Here is a 26,383-nt window from a genome sequence, read left to right on the forward strand (position 1 = left end):
TATTGAACTGGGGTGCAGTCTGGAATTACCTGAAAGCACAGGGTATGTGGACTCAGGAGGAGGCTCTCCTTCCAATAAATATTCTAGAACTGAGAGCGATATTCAACGCGCTTCAGGCGTGACCTCAGCTGGCTTCAGCCAGATCCATAAGATTCCAGTCGGACAATATCACGACTGTAGCATATATTAATCATCAGGGGGGAACAAAGAGTTCTCTAGCGATGATAGAGGTTTCCAAAATAATTTTATGGGCAGAAACTCACTCTTGCAATCTATATCTCAGGAGTGGAGAACTGGGAAGTCGTCAGCCTTTTCATCCGGGGGAGTGGGAGCTTCATCCGGAGGTGTTTGCACAATTGATTCATCAATGGGGCACACCAGAATTGGATCTGATGGCATCTCGTCAGAATGCCAAACTTCCTTGTTACGGGTCCAGATCAAGGGATCCCCAAGCAGTACTGATAGATGCTCTAGCAGTACCTTGGTCGTTCAACCTGGCTTATATGTTTCCACCATTTCCTCTCCTTCCTCGTCTGATTGCCAGAATCAAAAAAGAGAGGGCTTCTGTGATTTTGATAGCACCTGCGTGGCCACGCAGGACTTGGTATGCAGACCTGGTGGAAATGTCATCTCTACCACCGTGGACACTGCCACTGAGACAGGACCTCTCATTCAAGGTCCGTTCCAGCATCCAAATCTAGTTTCTCTGCGGCTGACTGCCTCGAAAGCCTGTCACTAGGAAAATTTACCATTAGATATGGCGTAAATATCTTTATTGGTGTGAATCCAAAGGCTACTCATGGAGTAAGATCAGGATTCCTAGGATTTTGTCCTTTCTCCAAGAAGGATTGTAGAAAGGGTTATTGGCTAGTTCCTTAAAGGGACAGATATCTGCTTTGTCAATTTTGCTTCACAAGCATCTGGCAGATGTTCCAGACGTTCAGTCGTTTTGTCAGGCTTTGGTTAGAATTAAGCCTGTGTTTAAACCTGTTGCTCCGCCATGGAGTTTGAATTTAGTTCTTAAAGTTCTTCAAGGGGTTCTGTTTGAACCTATGCATTCCATAGATATTAAGCTTCTATCTTGGAAAGTTCTGTTTTTAGTTGCTATCTCTGGCTCGAAGAGTTTCTGAACTATCTGCATTGCAATGCGACTCGCCTTATCTTGTTTTCCATTCTGATAAGGTGGTTTTGCGTACCAAAGCTGGATTCCTTCCTAAGGTTGTTACTAATAAGAACATTAATCAGGAAATTGTTGTTCTTTCCCTGTGTTCTAATCCTTCCTCTAAGAAGGAGCGTCTGTTGCACAACTTGGACGTGGTTCGTGCTTTGAAGTTTTACTAACAAGCGACCAAAGATTTCCGTCAAACATCTTCTCTGTTGTCTATTCTGGAAAGCGTAGAGGTCAAAAAGCTACGGCTACCTCTCTCTCTTTTTTTGGCTGAAAAGCATCATCCGTTTGGCATACAAGACTGCTAGACAGCAGCATCCTGAACGAATTACAGCTCACGCTACTAGAGCGGTGGCTTCCACATGGGCTTTTAAAAATGATGCTTCTGTTGAACAGATTTGTAAGGCTGCGACTTGGTCTTCACTTCATACCTTTTACAAATTTTACAAATTTGATACTTTTGCTTCTTCGAAGGCAATTTTTGGGAGAAAAGTTCTTCAAGCAGTGGTGCCTTCTGTTTAACCATCTGTCTTGTCCCTCCCATTCATCCGTGTCCTGTAGCTTTGGTATTGTATCCCACAAGTAAAGGATGAATCCGTGGACTCGTCGTATCTTATAGAAGAAAAGTAAATTTATGCTTACCTGATAAATTAATTTCTTCTATGATACGACGAGTCCACGGCCCGCCTTGTCAATTTATGACAGATTATATTTTTTTGATTTAAAACTTCAGTCACCTCTGCAAGTTTTAGTTTCTCCTTTTTCTTCCTGTACCTTTGGTCGAATGACTGGGGGGTGTAGTCAAGGGAGGAGCTATATAGACAGCTCTGCTGTGGTGCTCTTTGCCAATTCCTGTTAGCAGGAGGATAATATCCAACAAGTAAAGGATGAATCCGTGGACTCGTCGTATCATAGAAGAAATCAATTTATCAGGTAAGCATAAATTTACTTTCTCTTGTTAAGTGTGTTCAGTCCACGGGTCATCCATTACTTATGGGATATATTCTCCTTCCCAACAGGAAGTTGCATGAGGATCACCCAAGCAGAGCTGCTATATAGCTCCTCCCCTCATATGTCATTTCCAGTCATTCTCTTGCAACCCTCAACAAAGAAGGTCGCGAGAGGAGCTGGAGTTTTTACTTATCTATTCTTCAATCAAAAGTTTGTTATTTTAAATGGCACCGGAGTGTGCTGTTTCTCTTGTTAAGTGTGTTCAGTCCACGGGTCATCCATTACTTATGGGATATATTCTCCTTCCCAACAGGAAGTTGCAAGAGGATCACCCAAGCAGAGCTGCTATATAGCTCCTCCCCTCACACGTCATATCCAGTCATTCTCTTGCAACCCTCAACAAAGTAGGAGGTCGCGAGAGGAGCTGGAGTTTTTACTTAACTATTCTTCAATGGGACAAGGATTTTACTCAAATCTATTTGTGGTTCCCAAAAAAGAGGGAACCTACAGACCAATTTTGGACTTAAAGATCCTAAACAAATTCCTAAGGGTACCATCGTTCAAGATGGAAATTATTCGAACCATCCTACCCATGATCCAAGAGGGTCAATATATGACCACGGTGGACTTAAAGGATGCTTACCTTCATATACCGATTCACAAAGATCATTATCGGTACCTGAGGTTTGCCTTTCTAGACAGGCATTACCAATTTGTGGCTCTTCCCTTCGGGTTAGCCACGGCCCGAGAATTTTTACGAAGGTTCTGGGCTCACTTCTGGCGGTACTAAGACCAGATGTTGGAAGTCTCGAAGATAATTCGCTGGGCAGAGTCTCACTCTTGCCACCTGTCAGCGATTCACATCCCAGGCGTAGAGAACTGGGAGGCGGATTTCCTAAGTCGCCAGACTTTTCATCCGGTAGAGTGGGAACTTCACCCGGAGGTATTTGCTCAACTGATTCGTCGTTGGGGCAAACCGGATCTGGATCTCATGGCATCTCGCCAGAACGCAAAGCTTCCTTGTTACGGGTCCAGGGACCCGGGGGCGGTGCTGGTAGATGCATTAGCAGCCCCTTGGGTTTTCAACATAGCTTATGTGTTTCCACCATTTCCGTTGCTACCTCGGCTGATTGCCAGGATCAAACAGGAGAGGGCATCGGTAATTCTAATAGCGCCTGCGTGGCCACGCAGGACCTGGTATGCAGACCTAGTGGACATGTCGTCCTGTCCACCATGGTCTCTTCCTCTGAGGCAGGACCTTCTAATTCAGGGTCCTTTCAACCATCCAAACCTAATTTCTCTGAGGCTGACTGCCTTGAAATTGAACGCTTGATTCTATCAAAGCGTGGGTTTTAGGATTTGGTTATTGATACATTAATACAGGCTCGGAAACCTATGACAAGAAAGATTTACCATAAGATATGGCGTAAATATTTATATTGGTGCGAATCCAAGAGTTACTCATGGAGTAAGGTTAGGATTCCTAGGATATTAGCTTTTCTACAAGAGGGTTTAGAAAAGGGTTTATCCGCTAGTTCGCTAAAGGGACAGATTTCAGCTCTGTCTATTCTTTTACACAAACGTCTGGCAGAGCATCCAGACGTCCAGGCCTTTTGTCAGGCTTTGGTTAGAATTAAGCCTGTGTTTAAAGCTGTTGCTCCTCCGTGGAGCTTAAACTTGGTTCTTAAAGTTCTTCAGGGTGTTCCGTTTGAACCCCTTCATTCCATTGATATTAAGCTTTTATCTTGGAAAGTTTTGTTTTTGATGGCTATTTCCTCGGCTCGAAGAGTCTCTGAGTTATCTGCCTTACATTGTGATTCTCCTTATCTGATCTTTCATTCAGACAAGGTAGTTCTGCGTACTAAACCTGGGTTCTTGCCTAAGGTTGTTTCTAACAGGAATATCAATCAAGAGATTGTTGTTCCATCATTATGTCCTAATCCTTCTTCAAAGAAGGAACGTCTTTTGCATAATCTAGACGTGGTCCGTGCTCTGAAGTTCTACTTACAGGCAACTAAAGATTTTAGACAAACTTCTTCTCTGTTTGTCGTTTACTCTGGACAGAGGAGAGGTCAAAAGGCTTCAGCTACCTCTCTCTCTTTTTGGCTTCGTAGCATAATACGTTTTGCCTATGAGACTGCTGGACAGCAGCCTCCTGAAAGAATTAAAGCTCATTCCACCAGAGCTGTGGCTTCCACCTGGGCCTTTAAGAATGAGGCCTCTGTTGAACAGATTTGCAAGGCTGCAACTTGGTCTTCACTTCATACTTTTTCCAAATTTTACAAATTTGACACTTGCTTCTTTGGAGGCTGGTTTTGGGAGAAAGGTTCTACAGGCAGTGGTTCCTTCTGTTTAATGTTCCTGCCTTGTCCCTCCCTTCATCCGTGTACTTAGCTTTGGTATTGGTATCCCATAAGTAATGGATGACCCGTGGACTGAACACACTTAGCAAGAGAAAACATAATTTATGCTTACCTGATAAATTTATTTCTCTTGTAGTGTGTTCAGTCCACGGCCCGCCCTGTCTTTTTCAGGCAGGTTCTAAATTTTAAAATTATAACTCCAGTCACCACTGCACTTTATAGTTTCTCCATTCTCGTCTTGTTTCGGTCGAATGACTGGATATGACGTGTGAGGGGAGGAGCTATATAGCAGCTCTGCTTGGGTGATCCTCTTGCAACTTCCTGTTGGGAAGGAGAATATATCCCATAAGTAATGGATGACCCGTGGACTGAACACACTACAAGAGAAATAAATTTATCAGGTAAGCATAAATTATGTTTTTTCTATCGCAGGCAGTATTTGGAAGAAGAAACTGCCTGCGTTTTTTTTCTATGATCTTAGCAGGCGTAACTAAGATCCACTGGCTGTTCTCGACATTCTGAGGAGTGGGGTAACTTCAGAAACTGGGAATAGCATGCGGGGTCCTCCGCAAATGAGGTATGTGCAGTACTTTATTTTCTGTGAATGGAATTGACTAAGAAAATACTGCTGTTACCGTATAATGTAAGTACAGCCTTAAATGCAGTAGGGGCAACTGGTATCAGGCTGATAAATGTATGCGCAGTCTAGTTATTTTCTAGGGACTAGAATTTGACTGAGAAAATACTGTTAAACTGAAATAATACTTAAGCCTTATCTGCAGTGGTAGCGACTGGTAGCAGGCTTATTGATAACTTTGCATGACATTGGAAAATGTTGTTTTTTAATAAAACGTTTACTGGCATGTTATTCGTTTTTGAGAGGTACTTTGGTGATAAATCTCTTTGGGCATAATTTTTTTCCACATGGCTAACATATTTTTCTGCATGGAAACCGTTATATCAGGGCTCCCACTGTTGTGATAGGAGTGGGAGGGACCTTGTTTTAGCGCCTTGTTGCGCAGTGAAAATTCTAGCACAGTCTTCCTGCTTCTTCCTCCTTGATCCAGGACGTCTCTAGAGAGCTCAGGGGTCTGCAAAATTCATTTGTGAGGGAGGTAATCAGTCACAGCAGATCTGTGACAGTGTGCTTGACTGTGATTAAAAGCGTTAAATCTTAATTGATATCCGTTTTATCCGTTTTGGGTATTGAGGGGTTAATCATCCTTTTGCTAATGGGTGCAATCCTCTGCTAATAATACACTTCTTGTTAAGAATTGTTTAATTATATCTGTATTTTTGAAGCGCTGCAGCGTTTTTTATATTGCTTGTAAACTTATTGAAAGTTATTTCCAAGCTTGTTAGTTTCATTTCTAAGTCTGTTTAAACATGTCTGATTCAGAGGAAACTGTTTGTTCATCATGTTCAAAAGCCAATGTGGAGCCCAATAGAACGATGTGTACCAATTGTATTGATATTGCTTTGAATAAAAGTCAATCTGTACCGATAAAGAAACTATCACCAGACAACGAAGGGGAAGTTATGCCGCCTAACTCTCCTCACGTGTCAGTACCTGCGTCTCCCGCTCGGGAGATGCGTAGGATTGAGACGCCAAGTACATCTAGGCCCTTACAAATCACTTTACATGATATGGCTAATGTTATGAAAGAAGTATTATATAATATGCCCGAATTAAGGGGCAAACGCGATAGCTCTGGGTTAAGGACAGAGCGCGCTGATGACACGAGAGCCATGTCTGATACTGCGTCACAATTTGCAGAACATGAGGACGGTGAGCTTCATTCTGTCGGTGACGGTTCTGATCCGGGGAGACCGGATTCAGAAATTTCAAATTTTTAATTTAAGCTTGAGAACCTCCGTGTGTTACTAGGGGAGGTATTAGCGGCTCTGAATGATTGCGACACGGTGGCAATTCCAGAGAAATTGTGTAGGTTGGATAGATACTATGCGGTACCGGTGTGTACTGACGTCTTTCCTATACCAAAAAGACTTACAGAAATTATTAGTAAGGAGTGGGATAGACCCGGTGTGCGTTTTTCCCCTCCCCCGATATTTAGAAAAATGTTCCCTATAGACGCCACCACACGAGACTTATGGCAGACGGTCCCTAAGGTGGAAGGAGCAGTTTCTACGTTAGCCAAGCGTACCACTATCCCGGTGGAGGATAGCTGTGCTTTCTCAGATCCAATGGATAAAAAATTAGAGGGTTATCTTAAGAAAATGTTTGTTCAACAGGGTTTTATATTGCAGCCTCTTGCATGCATTGCGCCTGTCACGGCTGCAGCAGCATTCTGGTTTGAGTCTCTGGAAGAGGCGATTCGCACAGAGCCATTGGATGAGGCTTTGAGCAAAGTTAGAACCCTTAAGCAAGCTAATGCGTTTGTTTCAGATGCCGTAGTACATCTAACCAAACTTACGGCTAAAAATTCCGGATTCGCCATACAGGCGCGCAGAGCGCTCTGGCTTAAATCCTGGTCAGCGGATGTAACTTCCAAGTCTAAGCTACTTAACATTCCTTTCAAAGGGCAGACCTTATTCGGGCCCGGCTTGAAGGAAATTATTGCTGACATTACGGGAGGTAAGGGCCACGCCCTTCCTCAGGACAGGGCCAAACCAAAGGCCAAACAGTCTAATTTTCGTGCCTTTCGTAACTTCAAGGCAGGAACTACTGCTCGTTACAGACAGGGTTGGAAAGGCAACCAGTCATGGAACAAGGGCAAGCAGGCCAGAAAGCCTACTCCCGCCCCTAAGACAGCATGAAGACAGGGCCCCCTATCCGGAGACGGATTTAGTGGGGGGCAGACTTTCTCTCTTCGCCCAGGCTTGGGCAAGAGATGTGCAGGATCCCTGGACGTTAAAGATTATATCTCAGGGATACCTTCTGGATTTCAAAACCTCTCCTCCACAAGGGAGGTTCCATCTTTCGAAGTTATCAACAAACCTAGTAAAGAGAGAGGCATTTCTACAATGTGTACAAGACCTCTTAATCATGGGAGTGATCCACTCAGTTCCGCGATCGGAACAGGGACAAGGATTTTACTCAAATCTATTTGTGGTTCCAAAAAAAGAGGGAACCTTCAGACCAATCTTGGACTTAAAGATCTTAAACAAATTCCTAAGGGTACCATCGTTCAAGATGGAAACCATTCGAACCATCCTACCCATGATCCAAGAGGGTCAATATATGACCACCGTGGACTTAAAGGATGCTTACCTTCATATACCGATTCACAAAGATCATTATCGGTACCTAAGGTTTGCCTTTCTAGACAGGCATTACCAGTTTGTGGCTCTTCCCTTTGGGTTAGCCACGGCCCCGAGAATTTTTACGAAGGTTCTGGGCTCACTTCTGGCGGTACTAAGACCACGAGGCATAGCGGTGGCTCCGTACCTAGACGACATTCTGATACAAGCGTCAAGTTTTCAGAATGCAAAGTCTCATACAGAGATAGTTCTAGCATTTCTGAGGTCGCATGGGTGGAAAGTGAACGTGGAAAAGAGTTCTCTGTTACCACTCACAAGGGTTCCTTTTCTAGGGACTCTTATAGATTCTGTAGAGATGAAGATTTACCTGACGGAGTACAGGTTATCAAAGATTCTCAATGCTTGCCGTGTCCTTCATTCCGTTCCAAGCCCATCAGTAGCTCAGTGCATGGAGGTAATCGGCTTAATGGTCGCGGCAATGGACATAGTGCCATTTGCGCGCCTGCATCTCAGACCGCTGCAACTATGCATGCTCAGTCAATGGAACGGGGATTACTCAGATCTGTCCCCTTTGCTAAATCTGGACCAGGAGACCAGAGATTCTCTTCTCTGGTGGTTGTCACCGGTTCATCTGTCCAAAGGAATGACCTTTCGCAGACCAGATTGGACGATTGTAACAACGGATGCCAGCCTTCTAGGCTGGGGAGCAGTCTGGAATTCCCTGAAGGCTCAGGGATCGTGGACTCAGGAGGAGAAACTCCTTCCAATAAACATTCTAGAATTAAGAGCAATATTCAATGCTCTTCTAGCTTGGCCTCAGTTAGCAAAACTGAGGTTCATCAGATTTCAGTCGGACAATATCACGACTGTGGCTTACATCAATCATCAAGGGGGAACCAGGAGTTCCCTAGCGATGTTGGAAGTCTCGAAGATAATTCGCTGGGCAGAGTCTCACTCTTGCCACCTGTCAGCGATTTACATCCCGGGCGTAGAGAACTGGGAGGCGGATTTCCTAAGTCGCCAGACTTTTCATCCGGGAGAGTGGGAACTTCACCCGGAGGTATTTGCTCAACTGATTCGTCGTTGGGGCAAACCGGATCTGGATCTCATGGCATCTCGCCAGAACGCGAAGCTTCCTTGTTACGGATCCAGGTCCAGGGACCCGGGAGCGGTACTGGTAGATGCATTAGCAGCCCCTTGGGTTTTCAACATAGCTTATGTGTTTCCACCATTTCCGTTGCTCCTGTCCACCATGGTCTCTTCCTCTGAGGCAGGACCTTCTAATTCAGGGTCCTTTCAACCATCCAAACCTAATTTCTCTGAGGCTGACTGCCTGGAAATTGAACGCTTGATTCTATCAAAGCGTGGGTTTTCGGATTCGGTTATTGATACATTAATACAGGCTCGGAAACCTGTGACCAGAAAAATTTACCATAAGATATGGCGTAAATATTTATATTGGTGCGAATCCAAGAGTTACTCATGGAGTAAAGTTAGGATTCCTAGGATATTGGCTTTTCTACAAGAGGGTTTAGAAAAGGGTTTATCCGCTAGTTCGCTAAAGGGACAGATTTCAGCTCTGTCTATTCTTTTACACAAACGTCTGGCAGAGAATCCAGACGTCCAGACCTTTTGTCAGGCTTTGGCTAGAATTAAGCCTGTGTTTAAAGCTGTTGCTCCTCCGTGGAGCTTAAATTTGGTTCTTAAAGTTCTTCAGGGTGTTCCGTTTGAACCCCTTCATTCCATTGATATTAAACTTTTATCTTGGAAAGTTTTGTTTTTGATGGCTATTTCCTCGGCTCGAAGAGTCTCTGAGTTATCTGCCTTACATTGTGATTCTCCTTATCTGATCTTTCATTCAGACAAGGTAGTACTGCGTACTAAACCTGGGTTTTTGCCTAAGGTTGTTTCTAACAGGAATATCAATCAAGAGATTGTTGTTCCATCATTATGTCCTAATCCTTCAAAGAAGGAACGTCTTTTGCATAATCTAGACGTGGTCCGTGCTCTGAAGTTCTATTTACAGGCAACTAAAGATTTTAGACAAACTTCTTCTCTGTTTGTCGTTTACTCTGGACAGAGGAGAGGTCAAAAGGCTTCGGCTACCTCTCTCTCTTTTTGGCTTCGTAGCGTAATACGTTTGGTCTTCACTTCATACTTTTTACAAATTTGACACTTTCGCTTCTTCTGAGGCTGGTTTTGGGAGAAAGGTTCTGCAGGCAGTGGTTCCTTCTGTTTAATGTTCCTGCCTTGTCCCTCCCATCATCCGTGTACTTAGCTTTGATATGGGTATCCCATAAGTAATGGATGACCCGTGGACTGAACACACTTAACAAGAGAAAACATAATTTATGCTTACCTGATAAATTTATTTCTCTTGTAGTGTGTTCAGTCCACGGCCCGCCCTGTCCTTTTAAGGCAGGTTCTAAATTTTTTAAAATTATAACTCCAGTCACCACTGCACCTTATAGTTTCTCCTTTCTCGTCTTGTTTCGGTCGAATGACTGGATATGACATGTGAGGGGAGGAGCTATATAGCAGCTCTGCTTGGGTGATCCTCTTGCAACTTCCTGTTGGGAAGGAGAATATATCCTATAAGTAATGGATGACCCGTGGACTGAACACACTACAAGAGAAATAAATTTATCAGGTAAGCATAAATTATATTTTTTTGTTGTGATACATTGTGTTACAGGAATGGTGGAAAGTATGCAAGGGTCTGGCCATTCATTTTATTTCATTACTACAAATTGGGTTAACATAGAAACCACACAGATTTTAACATAAAGGGACACTAAACACAAAATTCATCTTATGAACCTCCCTAAAATCACGGGTGCTTCTATTTTGGAACTTAGGTTACACTACAGGTATAAGAATGAGAGTTACTGCACATGTGCAAACAGGCCAGCACTAGTATGTAGTGAAAGCTATATTTCAACATAGTGCCACCCATAACTAGAGATAGGCGGGCAATAAAATCAATACCATATTTCTAAAATGTAATTAGTGTTTTAATGCCCCTTTAATAAAACATATTTACAGACTCATGGAATATTGCTGAACCTGCCTTTATTGGTCTGCCTTTTCTTATGTCGTTGACATACATTGAACCTGTTTTTCCATTAGCTGTGCACATGTGTATTTTTTGGCATAATGTTTTGATTAATTTATTCTACAACTGCAAAGTTATGGGCGATTGTTTAGCGATGTCATTGCATACTACAGGGTTGGTTAGAGAAGCAATTGTCTCCACTATATGGGTATGTTCATATATATAGAAAATCAAGTAATCATGCTTACTCCATTTTCTCTTTTAATGTTCTTAGTGTCAAGCTAACTTAAAGGGACACTGAACCCAAATTTTTTCTTTCGTGATTCAGATAGAGCATGACATTTTAAGCAACTTTCTAATTTAGTCCTATTATCAATTTTTCTTCATTCTCTTGGTATCTTTATTTGAAATGCAAGAATGTAAGTTTAGATGCCGGCCCATTTTTGTTGAACAACCTGTGTTGTCCTTGCTGATTGGTGGATACATTCATCAACCAATAAATAAGTGCTGTCCAGAGATCTGAACAAAAAAAGCTTAGATGCCTTCTTTTTCAAATAAAGATAGCAAAAGAACAAAGAAAAATTAATGGGAGTAAATTAGAAAGTTGCTTAAAATTGCGTGATCTATCTGAATCATGAAAGAAAAACTGGGGGTGCAGTGTCCCTTTAACCAGCAGGAATTAGTAGTATATAAAGTTTTCATCTCTTCATGCTCATTTTTTTTCACTGCAGCGGAGGTTAAGCGTGTGGGGGACACTGTGTTAGGCATGGCGACGCAGTGTGTGCAGATGAAAAATGTGCAGAGAACCACACCACAGACTTTATCCAACCTGTGCTTGAAGATCAATGTCAAGTTAGGAGGCGTCAACAACATCTTGCTGCCTCAGGGCAGGTGAGTTTTACTTTTCATTGGGCTGACTTTGCAGGTTAAAATGTTGAAATAAAAAAATAAGAAGGCGCTCCAATGGTACAGTATGTCAGGCAAAATTCTTCTATGTCAAGACCCAGGTAATATCCCACCGTAGATATATACTCGGACCTATTGCACTATAATAAAGTGCAAATCAAACAGGCTGGATGTATTATAGCCTCCCAGCTGGCTAGCTCCGGTGTTCAGGATCACTGGTCCAATGATGAAGAGTGGCAATATAGTCCTAACAAGAACTCACCCCAACATTAAAACATTGTTGAAAATAACCACTATTCAGAGGGGAAATGTATTCTATATAAAACGTGATTTAAAAAGTACTGCAACGCTTTTTCTTTCATGTAATTAGCAAGAGTCCATGAGCTAGTGACATATGGGACATACATTCCCACCAGGAGGGGCAAAGTTTCCCAAACCTCAAAATGCCTATAAATACACCCCTCACCACACCCACAATTCAGTTTTACAAACTTTGCCTCCTATGGAGGTGGTGAAGTAAGTTTGTTCTAGATTCTACGTTGATATGCGCTCCGCAGCAGGTTGGAGCCCGGTTTTCCTCTCAGCGTGCAGTGAATGTCAGAGGGATGTGAGGAGAGTATTGCCTATTTGAATGCAATGATCTCCTTCTACAGGGTCTATTTCATAGGTTCTCTGTTATCGGTCGTAGAGATTCATCTCTTACCTCCCTTTTCAGATCGACGATATACTCTTATATATATACCATTACCTCTGCTGATTTTCGTTTCAGTACTGGTTTGGCTTTCTACAACATGTAGATGAGTGTCCTGGGGTAAGTAAGTAAGCTTATTTTCTGTGACACTCTAAGCTATGGTTAGGCACTTTTTTATAAAGTTCTAAATATATGTATTCAAACATTTATTTGCCTTGACTCAGGATGTTCAACATTCCTTATTTTCAGACAGTCAGTTTCATACTTGGGATAAATGCATTTGTTTCAATCATTTTTTCTTACCTTAAAAAATTTGACTTTTTCCCTGTGGGCTGTTAGGCTCGCGGGGGCTGAAAATGCTTCATTTTATTGCGTCATTCTTGGCGCGGACTTTTTTGGCGCAAATTTTTTTTTCTGTTTCCGGCGTCATACGTGTCGCCGGAAGTTGCGTCATTTTTTGACGTTTTTTGCGTCAAAAGTGTCGGCGTTCCGGATGTGGCGTCATTTTTGGCGCCAAAAGCATTTAGGCGCCAAATAATGTGGGCGTCTTTTTTGGCGCTAAAAAATATGAGCGTCATTTTTGTCTCCACATTATTTAAGTCTCATTATTTATTGCTTCTGGTTGCTAGAAGCTTGTTCACTGGCATTTTTTTCCCATTCCTGAAACTGTCATTTAAGGAATTTGATCAATTTTGCTTTATATGTTGTTTTTTCTTTTACATATTGCAAGATGTTCCACGTTGCAACTGAGTCAGAAGATACTTCAGGAAAATTACTGCCCGGTGCTGGAGCTACCAAGCTAAGTGTATCTGCTATAAACTTTTGGTATCTGTTTCTCCAGCTGTTGTTTGTATTGCATGTCATGACAAACTTATTAATGCAGATAAAATTTCCTTTAGTACTGTTACATTACCTGTTGCTGTTCCGTCAACATCTAATTTTCAGAGTGTTCCTGATAACATAAGAGATTTTATTTTTTAAATCCATTATGAAGGCTATGTCTGTTATTTCTCCTTCTAGTATACATAAAAGTCTTTTAAAACTTCTCTTTTTTCAGATGAATTTTTAAATGAACATCATCATTCTGATACTGATATTGGTTCTTCTGGTTCAGAGGTTTCTGTCTCAGAGGTTGATGCTGATAAATCTTTGTATTTGTTCAAGATGGAATTTATTCGTTCTTTACTTAAAGAAGTATTAATTGCATTAGAAATAGAGGATTCTGGTCCTCTTGATACTAAATCTAAACGTTTAAATAAGGTTTTTAAATCTCCTGTAGTTATTCCAGAAGTTTTTTCTCTCCCTGATGCTATTTCTGAAGTAATTTCCAGGGAATGGAATAATTTGGGTAATTCATTTACTCTTTCTAAACGTTTAAGCAATTATATCCTTTGCCATCTGACAGATTAGAGTTTTGGGACAAAATCTCTAAGGTTAATGGGGCTGTCTCTACTCCTGCTAAACGTACTACTATTCCTATGGCAGATAGTACTTCATTTAAGGATCCTTTAGATAGGAAAATTGAATCCTTTCTAAGAAATGCTTACTTATGTTCAGGTAATCTTCTTAGACCTGCTATATTTTTAGCGGATGTTGCTGCAGCTTCAACTTTTTGGTTAGAAGCTTTAGCGCAACGAGTAACATATCATAATTTTATAGCATTATTATTATTCTATAACATGCTAATAATTTTATTTGTGATACCATCTTTTGATATCATTAGAGTTGATGTCAGGTATATGTCTCTAGCTATTTTAGCTAGAAAAGCTTTATGGCTTAAAACTTGGAATGCTGATATGTTTTCTAAGTCAACTTTGCTTTCCCTTTCTTTCCAGGGTAATAAATTATTCGATTTTCAGTTGGATTCTATTATCTCAACTGTTACTGGAGGGAAGGGAACTTTTTTACCAAAGGATAAAAAATCTAAGGTCCAAGCCTTATAGAAACCTATAGCCAGCTCCTAAATACCCATGAAGGTGCGGCCCTCATTCCAGCTCAGCTGGTATGGGGCAGTTTACGTTTTCTTCAAGGAAATTTGGATCAATTCCGTTCACAATCTCTGGTTTCAGAACATTGTTTCAGAAAGGTACAGAATTGGCTTCAAGTTAAGGCCTCCTGCAAAGAGATTTTTTTCTTTCCCGTGTCCCAGTAAACACAGCAAAGGCTCAGCATTTCTGAAATGTGTTTCAGATCTAGAGTTGGCTGGAGTAATTATGCCAGTTCCAGTTCTGGAACAGGGGCTGGGGTTTTATTCTATCTCTTCATTGTACCAAAGAAGGTCAATTCCTTCAGACCAGTTCCGGATCTATCTATATTGAATCGTTATGTAAGGATACCAACATTCAAGATGGTAACTGTAGGACTATCCTGCCTTTTGTTTAGCAAGGGCATTATATGTCTACAATAGATTTACAGGATGTATATCTGCATATTCCGATTCATCCAGATCACTTTTAGTTTCTGAAATTCTCTTTTTAGACAAGCATTACCAGTTTTGTGGCTCTACCGTTTGGCCTAGCGTCAGCTCCAAGAATTTTTTTCAAAGGTTCTCGGTGCCCTTCTGTCTGTAATCAGAGAACAGGGTTTTGGTATTTCCTTATTTGGACGATATCTTGGTACTTGCTCAGTCTTCACATTTTCGCAGAATCTCATACGAATCGACTTGTGTTGTTTCTTCAAGATCATGGTTGGAGGATCAATTTACCATTCAGTTCATTGTTTCCTCAGACAAGGGTAACCTTTTTAGGTTTCCAGATAGATTCAGTGTCTATGACTCTGTCCTTGTCAGATAAGAGAAGTTTAACATTGATATCAGCTTGTCAAAACCTTCAGTCACAATCATTCCCTTTGGTAGCCTTATGCATGGAAATTTTAGGTCTTAGGACTGCCGCATCGGATGCGATCTCCTTTGCTCGTTTTCACATGCGACCTCTTCAGCTCTGTATGCTGAACCAGTGGTGCAGGGATTACACAAAGATATCTCAATTAATGTCTTTAAACCGATTATACGACACTCTCTGACATGGTGGACAGTTCACCATCGTTTAGTTCAGGGGGCTTCTTTGTTCTTCCGACCAGGACTATAATCTCAACAGATGCAAGTCTTACAGGTTGGGGAGCTGTGTGGGGGTCTCTGATGGCACAAGGGGTTTGGGAATCTCAGGAGGTGAGATTACCGATCAATATTTTGAACTCCGTGCAATTTTCAGAGCTCTTCAGTCTTGGCCTCTTCTGAAGAGAGAGTTGTTCATTTGTTTTCAGATAGACAATGTCACAGCTGTGGCATACATCAATCATCAAGGAGGGACTCACAGTCCTCTGGCTATGAAAGAAGTATCTCGAATACTGGTATGGGCGGAATCCAGCTCCTGTCTAATCTCTGCGGTTCATATCCCAGGTATAGACAATTGGGAAGCGGATTATCTCAGTCGCCAAACGTTGCATCCGGGCGAATGGTCTCTTCACCCAGAGGTATTTCTTCAGATTGTTCAAATGTGGGAACTCCCAGAAATAGATCTGATGGCTTCTCATCTAAACAAGAAACTTCCCTGGTATCTGTCCAGATCCCGGGATCCTCGGGCGGAAGCAGTGGATACATTATCACTTCCTTGGAAGTATCATCCTGCCTATATCTTTCCGCCTCTAGTTCTTCTTCCAAGAGTATTCTCCAAGATTCTAAAGGAATGCTCGTTTGTCCTGCTGGTAGCTCCAGCATGGCCTCACAGGTTTTGGTATGCGGATCTTGTCCGGATGGCCTCTTGCCAGCTGTGGACTCTTCCATTAAGACCAGACTTTCTGTCGCAAGGTCCTTTTTTTCCATCAGGATCTCAAATCCTTAAATTTTAAGGTATGGAGTTTGAACGCTTGATTCTTGGTCAAAGAAGGTTTCTCTGACTCTGTGATTAATACTATGTGACAGGCTCGTAAATCTGTATCTAGAGAGATATATTATAGAGTCTGGAAGACTTATATTTCTTAGTGTCTTTCTCATCATTTTTTCTTGGCATTCTTTTTGAAATACCGAGAATTTTTCAGTTTCTTCAGGATGGTTTAGATAAAGGTTTGTCCGCAAGTTCCTTGAAAGGACAAATCTCTGCTCTTTCTGTTCTTTTTTCACAGAAGGATTGCTAATCTTCCTGATATTTCATTGTTTTGTACAAGCTTTGGTTCGTATAAAACCTGTCATTAAGTCAATTTCTCCTCTTTGGAGTTTGAATTTGGTTCTGGGGGCTTTTCAAGCTCCTCCTTTTGAACCCATGCATTCTTTGGTCGTTATATTACTTTCTTGGAAAGTTTTGTTTCTTTTGGCCATCTCTTCTGCCAGAAGAGTCTCTGAATTATCTGCTCTTTCTTGTGAGTCTCCTTTTCTGATTTTTCATCAGGATAAGGCGGTGCTGCGAACTTCTTTGAATTTTTTACCTAAGGTTGTGAATTCTAACATCCTTAGTAGAGAAATTGTGGTTCCTTCATTATGTCCTAATCCTATGAATTCTAAGGAGAAATCATTGTATTCTTTGGATGCTGTTAGAGCTTTGTATTATTATGTTTAAGCTACTAAGTCTTTCCGAAAGACTTCTAGTCTATTTGTCATCTTTTCCGGTTCTAGAAAAGGCCAGAAAGCTTCTGCCATTTCTTTGGCATCTTGGTTGAAATCTTTATTTCATCATGCTTATGTCGAGTCGGGTAAAATTCCGCCTCGAAGGTTTACAGTTCATTCTACTAGGTAAGTTTCTACTTCCTGGGCGTTTAGGAATGAAGCTTCGATTGATCAGATTTGCAAAGCAGCAACTTGGTCCTCTTTGCATACTTTTTCTAAATTCTACCATTTTGATGTGTTTTCTTCTTCTGAAGCATTTTTTGGTAGAAAAGTACTTCAGGCAGTGGTTTCAGTTTGAATCTTCTGCTTATGTTTTTCATTAAACTTTATTTTGGGTGTGGATTATTTTCAGCAGGAATTGGCTGTCTTTATTTTATCCCTCCCTCTCTAGTGACTCTTGTGTGGAAAGATCCACATCTTGGGTAGTCATTATCCCATACGTCACTAGCTCATGGACTCTTGCTAATTACATGAAAGAAAACATCATTTATGTAAGAACTTACCTGATAAATTCATTTCTTTCATATTAGCAAGAGTCCATGAGGCCCGCCCTTTTTTGTGGTGGTTATGATTTTTTTGTATAAAGCACAATTATTCCAATTCCTTATTTTATATGCTTTCGCACTTTTTTCTTATCACCCCACTTCTTGGCTATTCGTTAAACTGAATTGTGGGTGTGGTGAGGGGTGTATTTATAGGCATTTTGAGGTTTGGGAAACTTTGCCCCTCCTGGTGGGAATGTATGTCCCATACGTCACTAGCTCATGGACTCTTGCTAATATGAAAGAAATGAATTTATCAGGTAAGTTCTTACATAAATTATGTTTTTCTCAGGCAGTCTTAAATTTTTTATTTTTTAATTATCCAACTTTTACATCACTAAGAAAATGTTTCAAAAGCAAGTTTCAGAATTTTTAAAGGAAATTTGAAAATAAAACATTGAAGATTTCCAAGGCAGGCACTGGTCTAGTTTTGGGTGCATGGCACAAAGATGGTATGGGAATTGACTTATACAGGACATTGGTTACTGGGTCTACTGATTTGAGCTAGAGGAGGCTGCAAACTTTTGTGTTTGACAGCAGTGTGGCTCCATGCCTTGAACACTTGTGTTATCTGGTATCAGTGGTTGTTAAAGGGACAGTCAAAATTAAACTTCTATGATTCAGACAGGGCATGCAACAACTTTCCAGCTTACTTTTATCATCAAATTTGCTTTGTTCTCTTGATATTCTTTATTGAAAGCTAAGCCTAGGTAGGCCCATAAACTGATTACTAAGTCATTGACGGCCGCCTCTTATCTCAGTGCACAGTTAGACAGTGCTAGTTCATGTGTGTCATATAGATAACATTGTGCTCACTCCTGTGATTTTTTTATTTATTTAATGCTGAATCTGTTTTAGTTTTTTATTCACTATTTAACCCTTTCATGATGGGCCTAATGTGTCTACATTTGAACAAAGTTCCCGATGTAAACAAATTGAAATCACTCAATCGTTCATGAGATCCTGGGGGAGTGCCTATGACGCTAGGGACGCCCTCCAGGCCGCAATGCCTTTCAGGAAGCGCCTTTGGCTTCAGTACATTCAAACAGCTAGGATGTTCCCTGCCGTCCTAACTGCGATAAAGCCCAGCGCAGTTAAGACAGCTTGAAATGTCCCACTGGTGGGAAGGGGTTAAACTCCAATGTATTTGTAATCATCACACAAAAGCCATATGTTTCTCTTTCCGCTAATTGTGGATTATTATTATTTCTCTTGCAAGATGTATCAAGTCCACGGATTCATCCATACTTGTGGGTTATTCTCCTTCCTAACAAGAAGTGGCAAAGAGAGCACCCACAGCAGAGCTGTCTATATAGCTCCCCCCTTAGCTCCACCCCCACCCCCCAGTCATTCTCTTTGCCTACTCTAAGTACTAGGAAGGGTAAAGTGAGTGTGGTGACAAAAATGTTAGTTTTTATTTTCTCAAGCAAAAGTTTATTTTAAATGGTACCGGTGTGTACTATTCACTCTCTGGCAGAAAAGGGATGAAGATTTCTGCAAGGAGGATGATGATCTTGGCACTTTGTAACTAAGATCCACTGCTGTTCCCACAGAGGCTGAGTACAGCAAAACTTCTGTTGGGGGAATGGTTTGCATGCTAGGCTGCATTGAGGTATGTTCAGTCAATTTTTTTCTAAACAGACTGTGATAATTCTAGAAAAGGCTGGCAGTATCCCCATGAGGGAAGGGTAAGCTGTATTCTGACACTTAGTAGGGAATCCCAGCTTGCATAAAGGGCTCAGTTGTTACTGGTGACACTTTTTTATTGAAAACTTAACGTTTTTTGAGGGACTTTCAGGGGTCATTGTGGCTTATTTAAGGGTTATTAACCCATATGGCTAGTTTAGAAACACTTTGCTGCGTTTCTTTTAGGCCCCACTAACATCGAGTGAGGTGGGAGGGGCCTATTTTCGCGCCTCAGTTGCTCAGTTTCTTTTACACCGAAGACACTAACTGCTTCTCCATAGGGTCCTTCTGTGTTTGAGGGCCTAAATGAAGTTTTTTCCCCACAAATCTATCCTTAAGGGCAGGTAGGCGCCACAGCAGAGCTGTGGCAAGGTGCTGAACGTCTTTATACCGGTTTTTGACGTTTTGTCAATCCGGTTTTTACATTAAGGGGTTAATCGTTTATTTGTCTGGCTGTGCTTTATGATTCTACTGTAAAAATTTCGAAGATTTTACTGCTTTTTTACACTGTTTTGCAGAGTTTGTGCATCTTTTTTCTCCAACATAGGTGTGTCCGGTCCACGGCGTCATCCTTACTTGTGGGATATTCTCCTCCCCAACAGGAAATGGCAAAGAGCCCAGCAAAGCTGGTCACATGATCCCTCCTAGGCTCCGCCTACCCCAGTCATTCTCTTTGCCGTTGTACAGGCAACATCTCCACGGAGATGGCTTAGAGTTTTTTAGTGTTTAACTGTAGTTTTTCATTATTCAATCAAGAGTTTGTTATTTTCAAATAGTGCTGGTACGTACTATTTACTCAGAAACAGAAAAGAGATGAAGAATTCTGTTTGTATGAGGAAAATGATTTTAGCAACCGTAACTAAAATCCATGGCTGTTCCACACAGGACTGTTGAGAGCAATTAACTTCAGTTGGGGGAACAGTGTGCAGTCTCTTACTGCTTGAGGTATGACACATTCTAACAAGACGATGTAATGCTGGAAGCTGTCATTTTCCCTATGGGATCCGGTAAGCCATGTTTATTACGATTGTAAATAAGGGCTTCACAAGGGCTTATTTAAACTGTAGACTTTTTCTGGGCTAAATCGATTGATTATTAACACATATTTAGCCTTGAGGAATCATTTTTTATGGGTATTTTGATATAATAATATCGGCAGGCACTGTTTTAGACACCTTATTCTTTAGGGGCTTTCCCAAAGCATAGGCAGAGTCTCATTTTCGCGCCGGTGTTGCGCACTTGTTTTTGAGAGGCATGGCATGCAGTCGCATGTGAGAGGAGCTCTGATACTTATAAAAGACTTCTGAAGGCGTCATTTGGTATCGTATTCCCCTTTGGGTTTGGTTGGGTCTCAGCAAAGCAGATACCAGGGACTGTAAAGGGGTTTAAAGCTTAAAACGGCTCCGGTTCCGTTATTTTAAGGGTTAAAGCTTCCAAAATTGGTGTGCAATATTTTCAAAGCTTTAAGACGCTGTGGTGAAAATTTGGTGAATTTTGAACAATTCCTTCATGTTTTTTCGCAATTGCAGTAATAAAGTGTGTTCAGTTTAAAATTTAAAGTGACAGTAACGGGTTTATTTTAAAACGTTTTTTGTACTTTCTGTTCAAGTTTATGCCTGTTTAACATGTCTGAACTACCAGATAGACTGTGTTCTGAATGTGGGGAAGCCAGAATTCCTATTCATTTAAATAAATGTGATTTATGTGATAATGACAATGATGCCCAAGATGATTCCTCAAGTGAGGGGAGTAAGCATGGTACTGCATCATTCCCTCCTTCGTCTACACGAGTCTTGCCCACTCAGGAGGCCCCTAGTACATCTAGCGCGCCAATACTCCTTACTATGCAACAATTAACGGCTGTAATGGATAATTCTGTCAAAAACATTTTAGCCAAAATGAACCCTTGTCAGCGTAAGCGTGGCTGCTCTGTTTTAGTTACTGAAGAGCATGACGACGCTGATATTAATATCTCTGAAGGGCCCCTAACCCAATCTGAGGGGGCCAGGGAGGTTTTGTCTGAGGGAGAAATTACTGATTTAGGGAACATTTCTCAGCAGGCTGAATCTGATGTGATTACATTTAAATTTAAATTGGAACATCTCCGCATTTTTCTTAAGGAGGTATTATCCACTCTGGATGATTGTGAAAATTTAGTCATCCCAGAGAAACTATGTAAAATGGACAAGTTCCTAGAGGTGCCGGGGCTCCCAGAAGCTTTTCCTATACCCAAGCGGGTGGCGGACATTGTTAATAAAGAATGGGAAAGGCCCGGTATTCCTTTCGTCCCTCCCCCCATATTTAAAAAATTGTTTCCTATGGTCGACCCCAGAAAGGACTTATGGCAGTCAGTCCCCAAGGTCGAGGGAGCGGTTTCTACTTTAAACAAACGCACCACTATTCCCATAGAGGATAGTTGTGCTTTCAAAGATCCTATGGATAAAAAATTAGAAGGTTTGCTTAAAAAGATGTTTGTTCAGCAGGGTTACCTTCTACAACCCATTTCATGCATTGTCCCTGTCACTACTGCCGCATATTTCTGGTTTGATGAACTGCTTAAGGTGCTCGATAGTGACTCTCCTCCTTATGAGGAGATTATGGACAGAATCAATGCTCTCAAATTGGCTAATTCTTTCACTCTAGACGCCTCTTTGCAATTGGCTAAGTTAGCGGCTAAGAACTCTGGGTTTGCTATTGTGGCGCGCAGAGCGCTTTGGTTGAAATCTTGGTCGGCTGATGCGTCGTCCAAGAACAAGCTACTAAACATTCCTTTCAAGGGGAAAACGTTGTTTGGTCCTGACTTGAAAGAGATTATCTCTGATATCACTGGGGGTAAGGGCCACGCCCTTCCTCAGGATCGGCCTTTCAAGGCAAAAAATAGACCTAATTTTCGTCCCTTTCGTAAAAACGGACCAGCCCAAGGTGCTACGTCCTCTAAGCAAGAGGGTAATACTTCTCAGGCCAAGCCAGCTTGGAGACCAATGCAAGGCTGGAACAAGGGAAAGCAGGCCAAGAAACCTGCCACTGCTACCAAGACAGCATGAAATATTGGCCCCCGATCCGGGACCGGATCTGGTGGGGGGCAGACTCTCTCTCTTCGCTCAGGCTTGGGCAAGAGATGTTCTGGATCCTTGGGCGCTAGAAATAGTCTCCCAGGGTTATCTTCTGGAATTCAAGGGACTTCCCCCAAGGGGGAGGTTCCACAGGTCGCAGTTGTCTTCAGACCACATAAAAAGACAGGCGTTCTTACATTGTGTAGAAGACCTGTTAAAAATGGGAGTGATTCATCCTGTTCCATTAAGAGAACAGGGGATGGGGTTCTACTCCAATCTGTTCATAGTTCCCAAAAAAGAGGGAACGTTCAGACCAATCCTAGATCTCAAGATCTTAAACAAATTTCTCAAGGTCCCATCGTTCAAGATGGAAACCATCCGAACTATCCTTCCTTCCATCCAGGAAGGTCAATTCATGACCACGGTGGATTTAAAGGATGCGTATCTACATATTCCTATCCACAAGGAACATCATCGGTTCCTAAGGTTTGCATTCCTGGACAAACATTACCAGTTCGTGGCGCTTCCTTTCGGATTAGCCACTGCTCCAAGGATTTTCACAAAGGTACTAGGGTCCCTTCTAGCGGTGCTAAGACCAAGGGGCATTGCAGTAGTACCTTACCTGGACGACATTCTGATTCAAGCGTCGTCCCTTCCTCAAGCAAAGGCTCACACGGACATTGTCCTGGCCTTTCTCAGATCTCACGGCTGGAAAGTGAACGTGGAAAAGAGTTCTCTATCCCCGTCAACAAGGGTTCCCTTCTTGGGAACAATTATAGACTCCTTAGAAATGAGGATCTTTCTAACAGAGGCCAGAAAAACAAAGCTTCTGGACTCTTGTCGGATACTTCATTCCGTTCCTCTTCCTTCCATAGCTCAGTGCATGGAAGTGATCGGGTTGATGGTGGCGGCGATGGACATAGTTCCTTTTGCGCGCATTCATCTAAGACCATTACAACTGTGCATGCTCAGTCAGTGGAATGGGGACTATACAGACTTGTCTCCGAAGATACAAGTAAATCAGAAGACCAGAGACTCACTCCGTTGGTGGCTGTCCCTGGACAATCTGTCTCAAGGGATGATGTTCCACAGACCAGAGTGGGTCATTGTCACGACCGACGCCAGTCTGATAGGCTGGGGCGCGGTCTGGGGATCCCTGAAAGCTCAGGGTCTTTGGTCTCGGGAAGAATCTCTTCTACCGATAAATATTCTGGAACTGAGAGCGATATTCAATGCTCTCCAGGCCTGGCCCCAGCTTGCGAGGACCAGGTTCATACGGTTTCAATCAGACAACATGACGACTGTTGCGTACATCAACCATCAGGGGGGAACAAGGAGTTCCCTAGCGATGGAAGAAGTAACCAAAATAATTCTTTGGGCGGAGTCTCACTCCTGCCACCTGTCTGCTATCCACATCCCAGGAGTGGAAAACTGGGAAGCGGATTTTCTGAGTCGGCGGACATTGCATCCGGGGGAGTGGGAACTCCATCCGGAAATCTTTGCCCAAGTCACTCACCTGTGGGGCATTCCAGACATGGATCTGATGGCCTCTCGTCAGAACTTCAAAGTTCCTTGCTACGGGGCCAGATCCAGGGATCCCAAGGCGGCTCTAGTGGATGCACTAGTGGCACCTTGGACCTTCAAACTAGCTTATGTGTTCCCGCCATTTCCTCTCATCCCCAGGCTGATAGCCAGGATCAAGCAGGAGAGGGCGTCGGTGATCTTGATAGCTCCTGCGTGGCCACGCAGGACTTGGTATGCAGATCTGGTGAATATGTCATCGGCTCCACCTTGGAAGCTACCTTTGAGACGAGACCTTCTTGTTCAGGGTCCGTTCGAACATCCGAATCTGGTTTCACTCCAGCTGACTGCTTGGAGATTGAACGCTTGATTTTATCGAAGCGAGGATTCTCAGATTCTGTTATCGATACTCTTGTTCAGGCCAGAAAGCCTGTGACTAGAAAGATTTACCACAAAATTTGGAAAAAATATATCTGTTGGTGTGAATCTAAAGGATTCCCTTGGGACAAGGTTAAGATTCCTAGGATTCTATCCTTCCTTCAAGAAGGATTGGAAAAAGGATTATCTGCAAGTTCCCTGAAGGGACAGATTTCTGCCTTGTCGGTATTACTTCACAAAAAGCTGGCAGCTGTGCCAGATGTTCAAGCCTTTGTGCAGGCTCTGGTTAGAATCAAGCCTGTTTACAAACCTTTGACTCCTCCTTGGAGTCTCAATTTAGTTCTTTCAGTTCTTCAGGGGGTTCCGTTTGAACCCTTACATTCCGTTGATATTAAGTTATTATCTTGGAAAGTTTTGTTTTTAGTTGCGATTTCTTCTGCCAGAAGAGTCTCAGAATTATCTGCTCTGCAGTGTTCTCCTCCTTATCTGGTGTTCCATGCAGATAAGGTGGTTTTACGTACTAAACCTGGTTTTCTTCCAAAAGTTGTTTCTAACAAAAACATTAACCAGGAGATTATCGTACCTTCTCTGTGTCCGAAACCAGTTTCAAAGAAGGAACGTTTGTTGCACAATTTGGATGTTGTTCGCGCTCTAAAATTCTACTTAGATGCTACAAAGGATTTTAGACAAACATCTTCCTTGTTTGTTGTTTATTCAGGTAAAAGGAGAGGTCAAAAAGCAACTTCTACCTCTCTCTCTTTTTGGATTAAAAGCATCATCAGATTGGCTTACGAGACTGCCGGACGGCAGCCTCCCGAAAGAATCACAGCTCATTCCACTAGGGCTGTGGCTTCCACATGGGCCTTCAAGAACGAGGCTTCTGTTGATCAGATATGTAGGGCAGCGACGTGGTCTTCACTGCACACTTTTACCAAATTTTACAAGTTTGATACTTTTGCTTCTTCTGAGGCTATTTTTGGGAGAAAGGTTTTGCAAGCCGTGGTGCCTTCCATTTAGGTGACCTGATTTGCTCCCTCCCTTCATCCGTGTCCTAAAGCTTTGGTATTGGTTCCCACAAGTAAGGATGACGCCGTGGGCCGGACACACCGATGTTGGAGAAAACAGAATTTATGTTTACCTGATAAATTTCTTTCTCCAACGGTGTGTCCGGTCCACGGCCCGCCCTGGTTTTTTTAATCAGGTCTGATATTTTATTTTCTTTAACTACAGTCACCACGGTACCATATGGTTTCTCCTATGCAAATATTCCTCCTTAACGTCGGTCGAATGACTGGGGTAGGCGGAGCCTAGGAGGGATCATGTGACCAGCTTTGCTGGGCTCTTTGCCATTTCCTGTTGGGGAGGAGAATATCCCACAAGTAAGGATGACGCCGTGGACCGGACACACCGTTGGAGAAAGAAATTTATCAGGTAAACATAAATTCTGTTTTTCTCTTAAAGGCACAGTACCGTTTTTTCTAAGTATTATTTACTTTGATTAAAGTGTTTTCCAAGCTTGCTTGTTTCATTACTAGCCTGTTTAACATGTCTGACATCAAGGAAAATCCTTGTTCAATGTGTTTAGAAGCCGTTGTGGAACCCCCTCTTAGAATGTGTCCCACTTGCACTGATATGTCTATAAATTATAAAGAGCATATTATAGCACTTAAAAATATAGCAATAGATGATTCTCCGACAGAAAATGAGGGTATGCCATCTAGCTCTCCCGAAGTGTCACAACCAGTAACGCCTGCACAAGTGACGCCAAGTACCTCTAGTGCGTCGACTTCATTTACTTTACAAGACATGGCCACAGTTATGAATACAACCCTCACAGAGATTTTATCTAAACTGCCTGGGTTACAAGGAAAGCGTGACAGCTCTGGGTTCTGAGCCTTCTGACACTTTAGTAGCCGTTTCCGATATACCCTCACAATGTTCTGAGTAGGGGTAAGGGATTTGCTATCTGAGGGAGAGATTTCTGATTCAGGAAAGACGCTCCCTCAGACAGATTCTGATATGACGGCCTTTAAATTTAAGCTTGAACACCTCCGCTTGTTGCTCAGGGAGGTATTAGCGACTCTGAATGATGGTGACCCTATAGTGGTCAAAGAGAAATTGTGTAAAATGGACAAATACTTAGAGGTTCCTGTTTACACTGATGTTTTTCCAGTCCCTAAGAGGATTGCGAATATTGTTACTAAGGAGTGGGATAGACCAGGTATACCGTTCGCTCCCCCTCCTGTTTTT

At 42.3% G+C, this 26,383-nt stretch overlaps 1 protein-coding gene across 1 annotated transcript in view; it reads left to right on the plus strand.

Moving 5' to 3' along the window:
• AGO2 (argonaute RISC catalytic component 2) overlaps nucleotides 1-26,383 on the plus strand; it is a 598,276-nt gene that overhangs the window by 436,954 nt on the left and 134,939 nt on the right. The window contains exon 13 of the mRNA XM_053715953.1: nucleotides 11,491-11,650. Within this exon, the coding sequence (XP_053571928.1) occupies nucleotides 11,491-11,650 (160 nt within the window). The remainder of the gene's footprint in view (nucleotides 1-11,490; nucleotides 11,651-26,383) is intronic.

This window comes from Bombina bombina, chromosome 5 (genome assembly GCF_027579735.1).
Source record: "Bombina bombina isolate aBomBom1 chromosome 5, aBomBom1.pri, whole genome shotgun sequence".
NCBI classification, from domain to species: domain Eukaryota; kingdom Metazoa; phylum Chordata; class Amphibia; order Anura; family Bombinatoridae; genus Bombina; species Bombina bombina.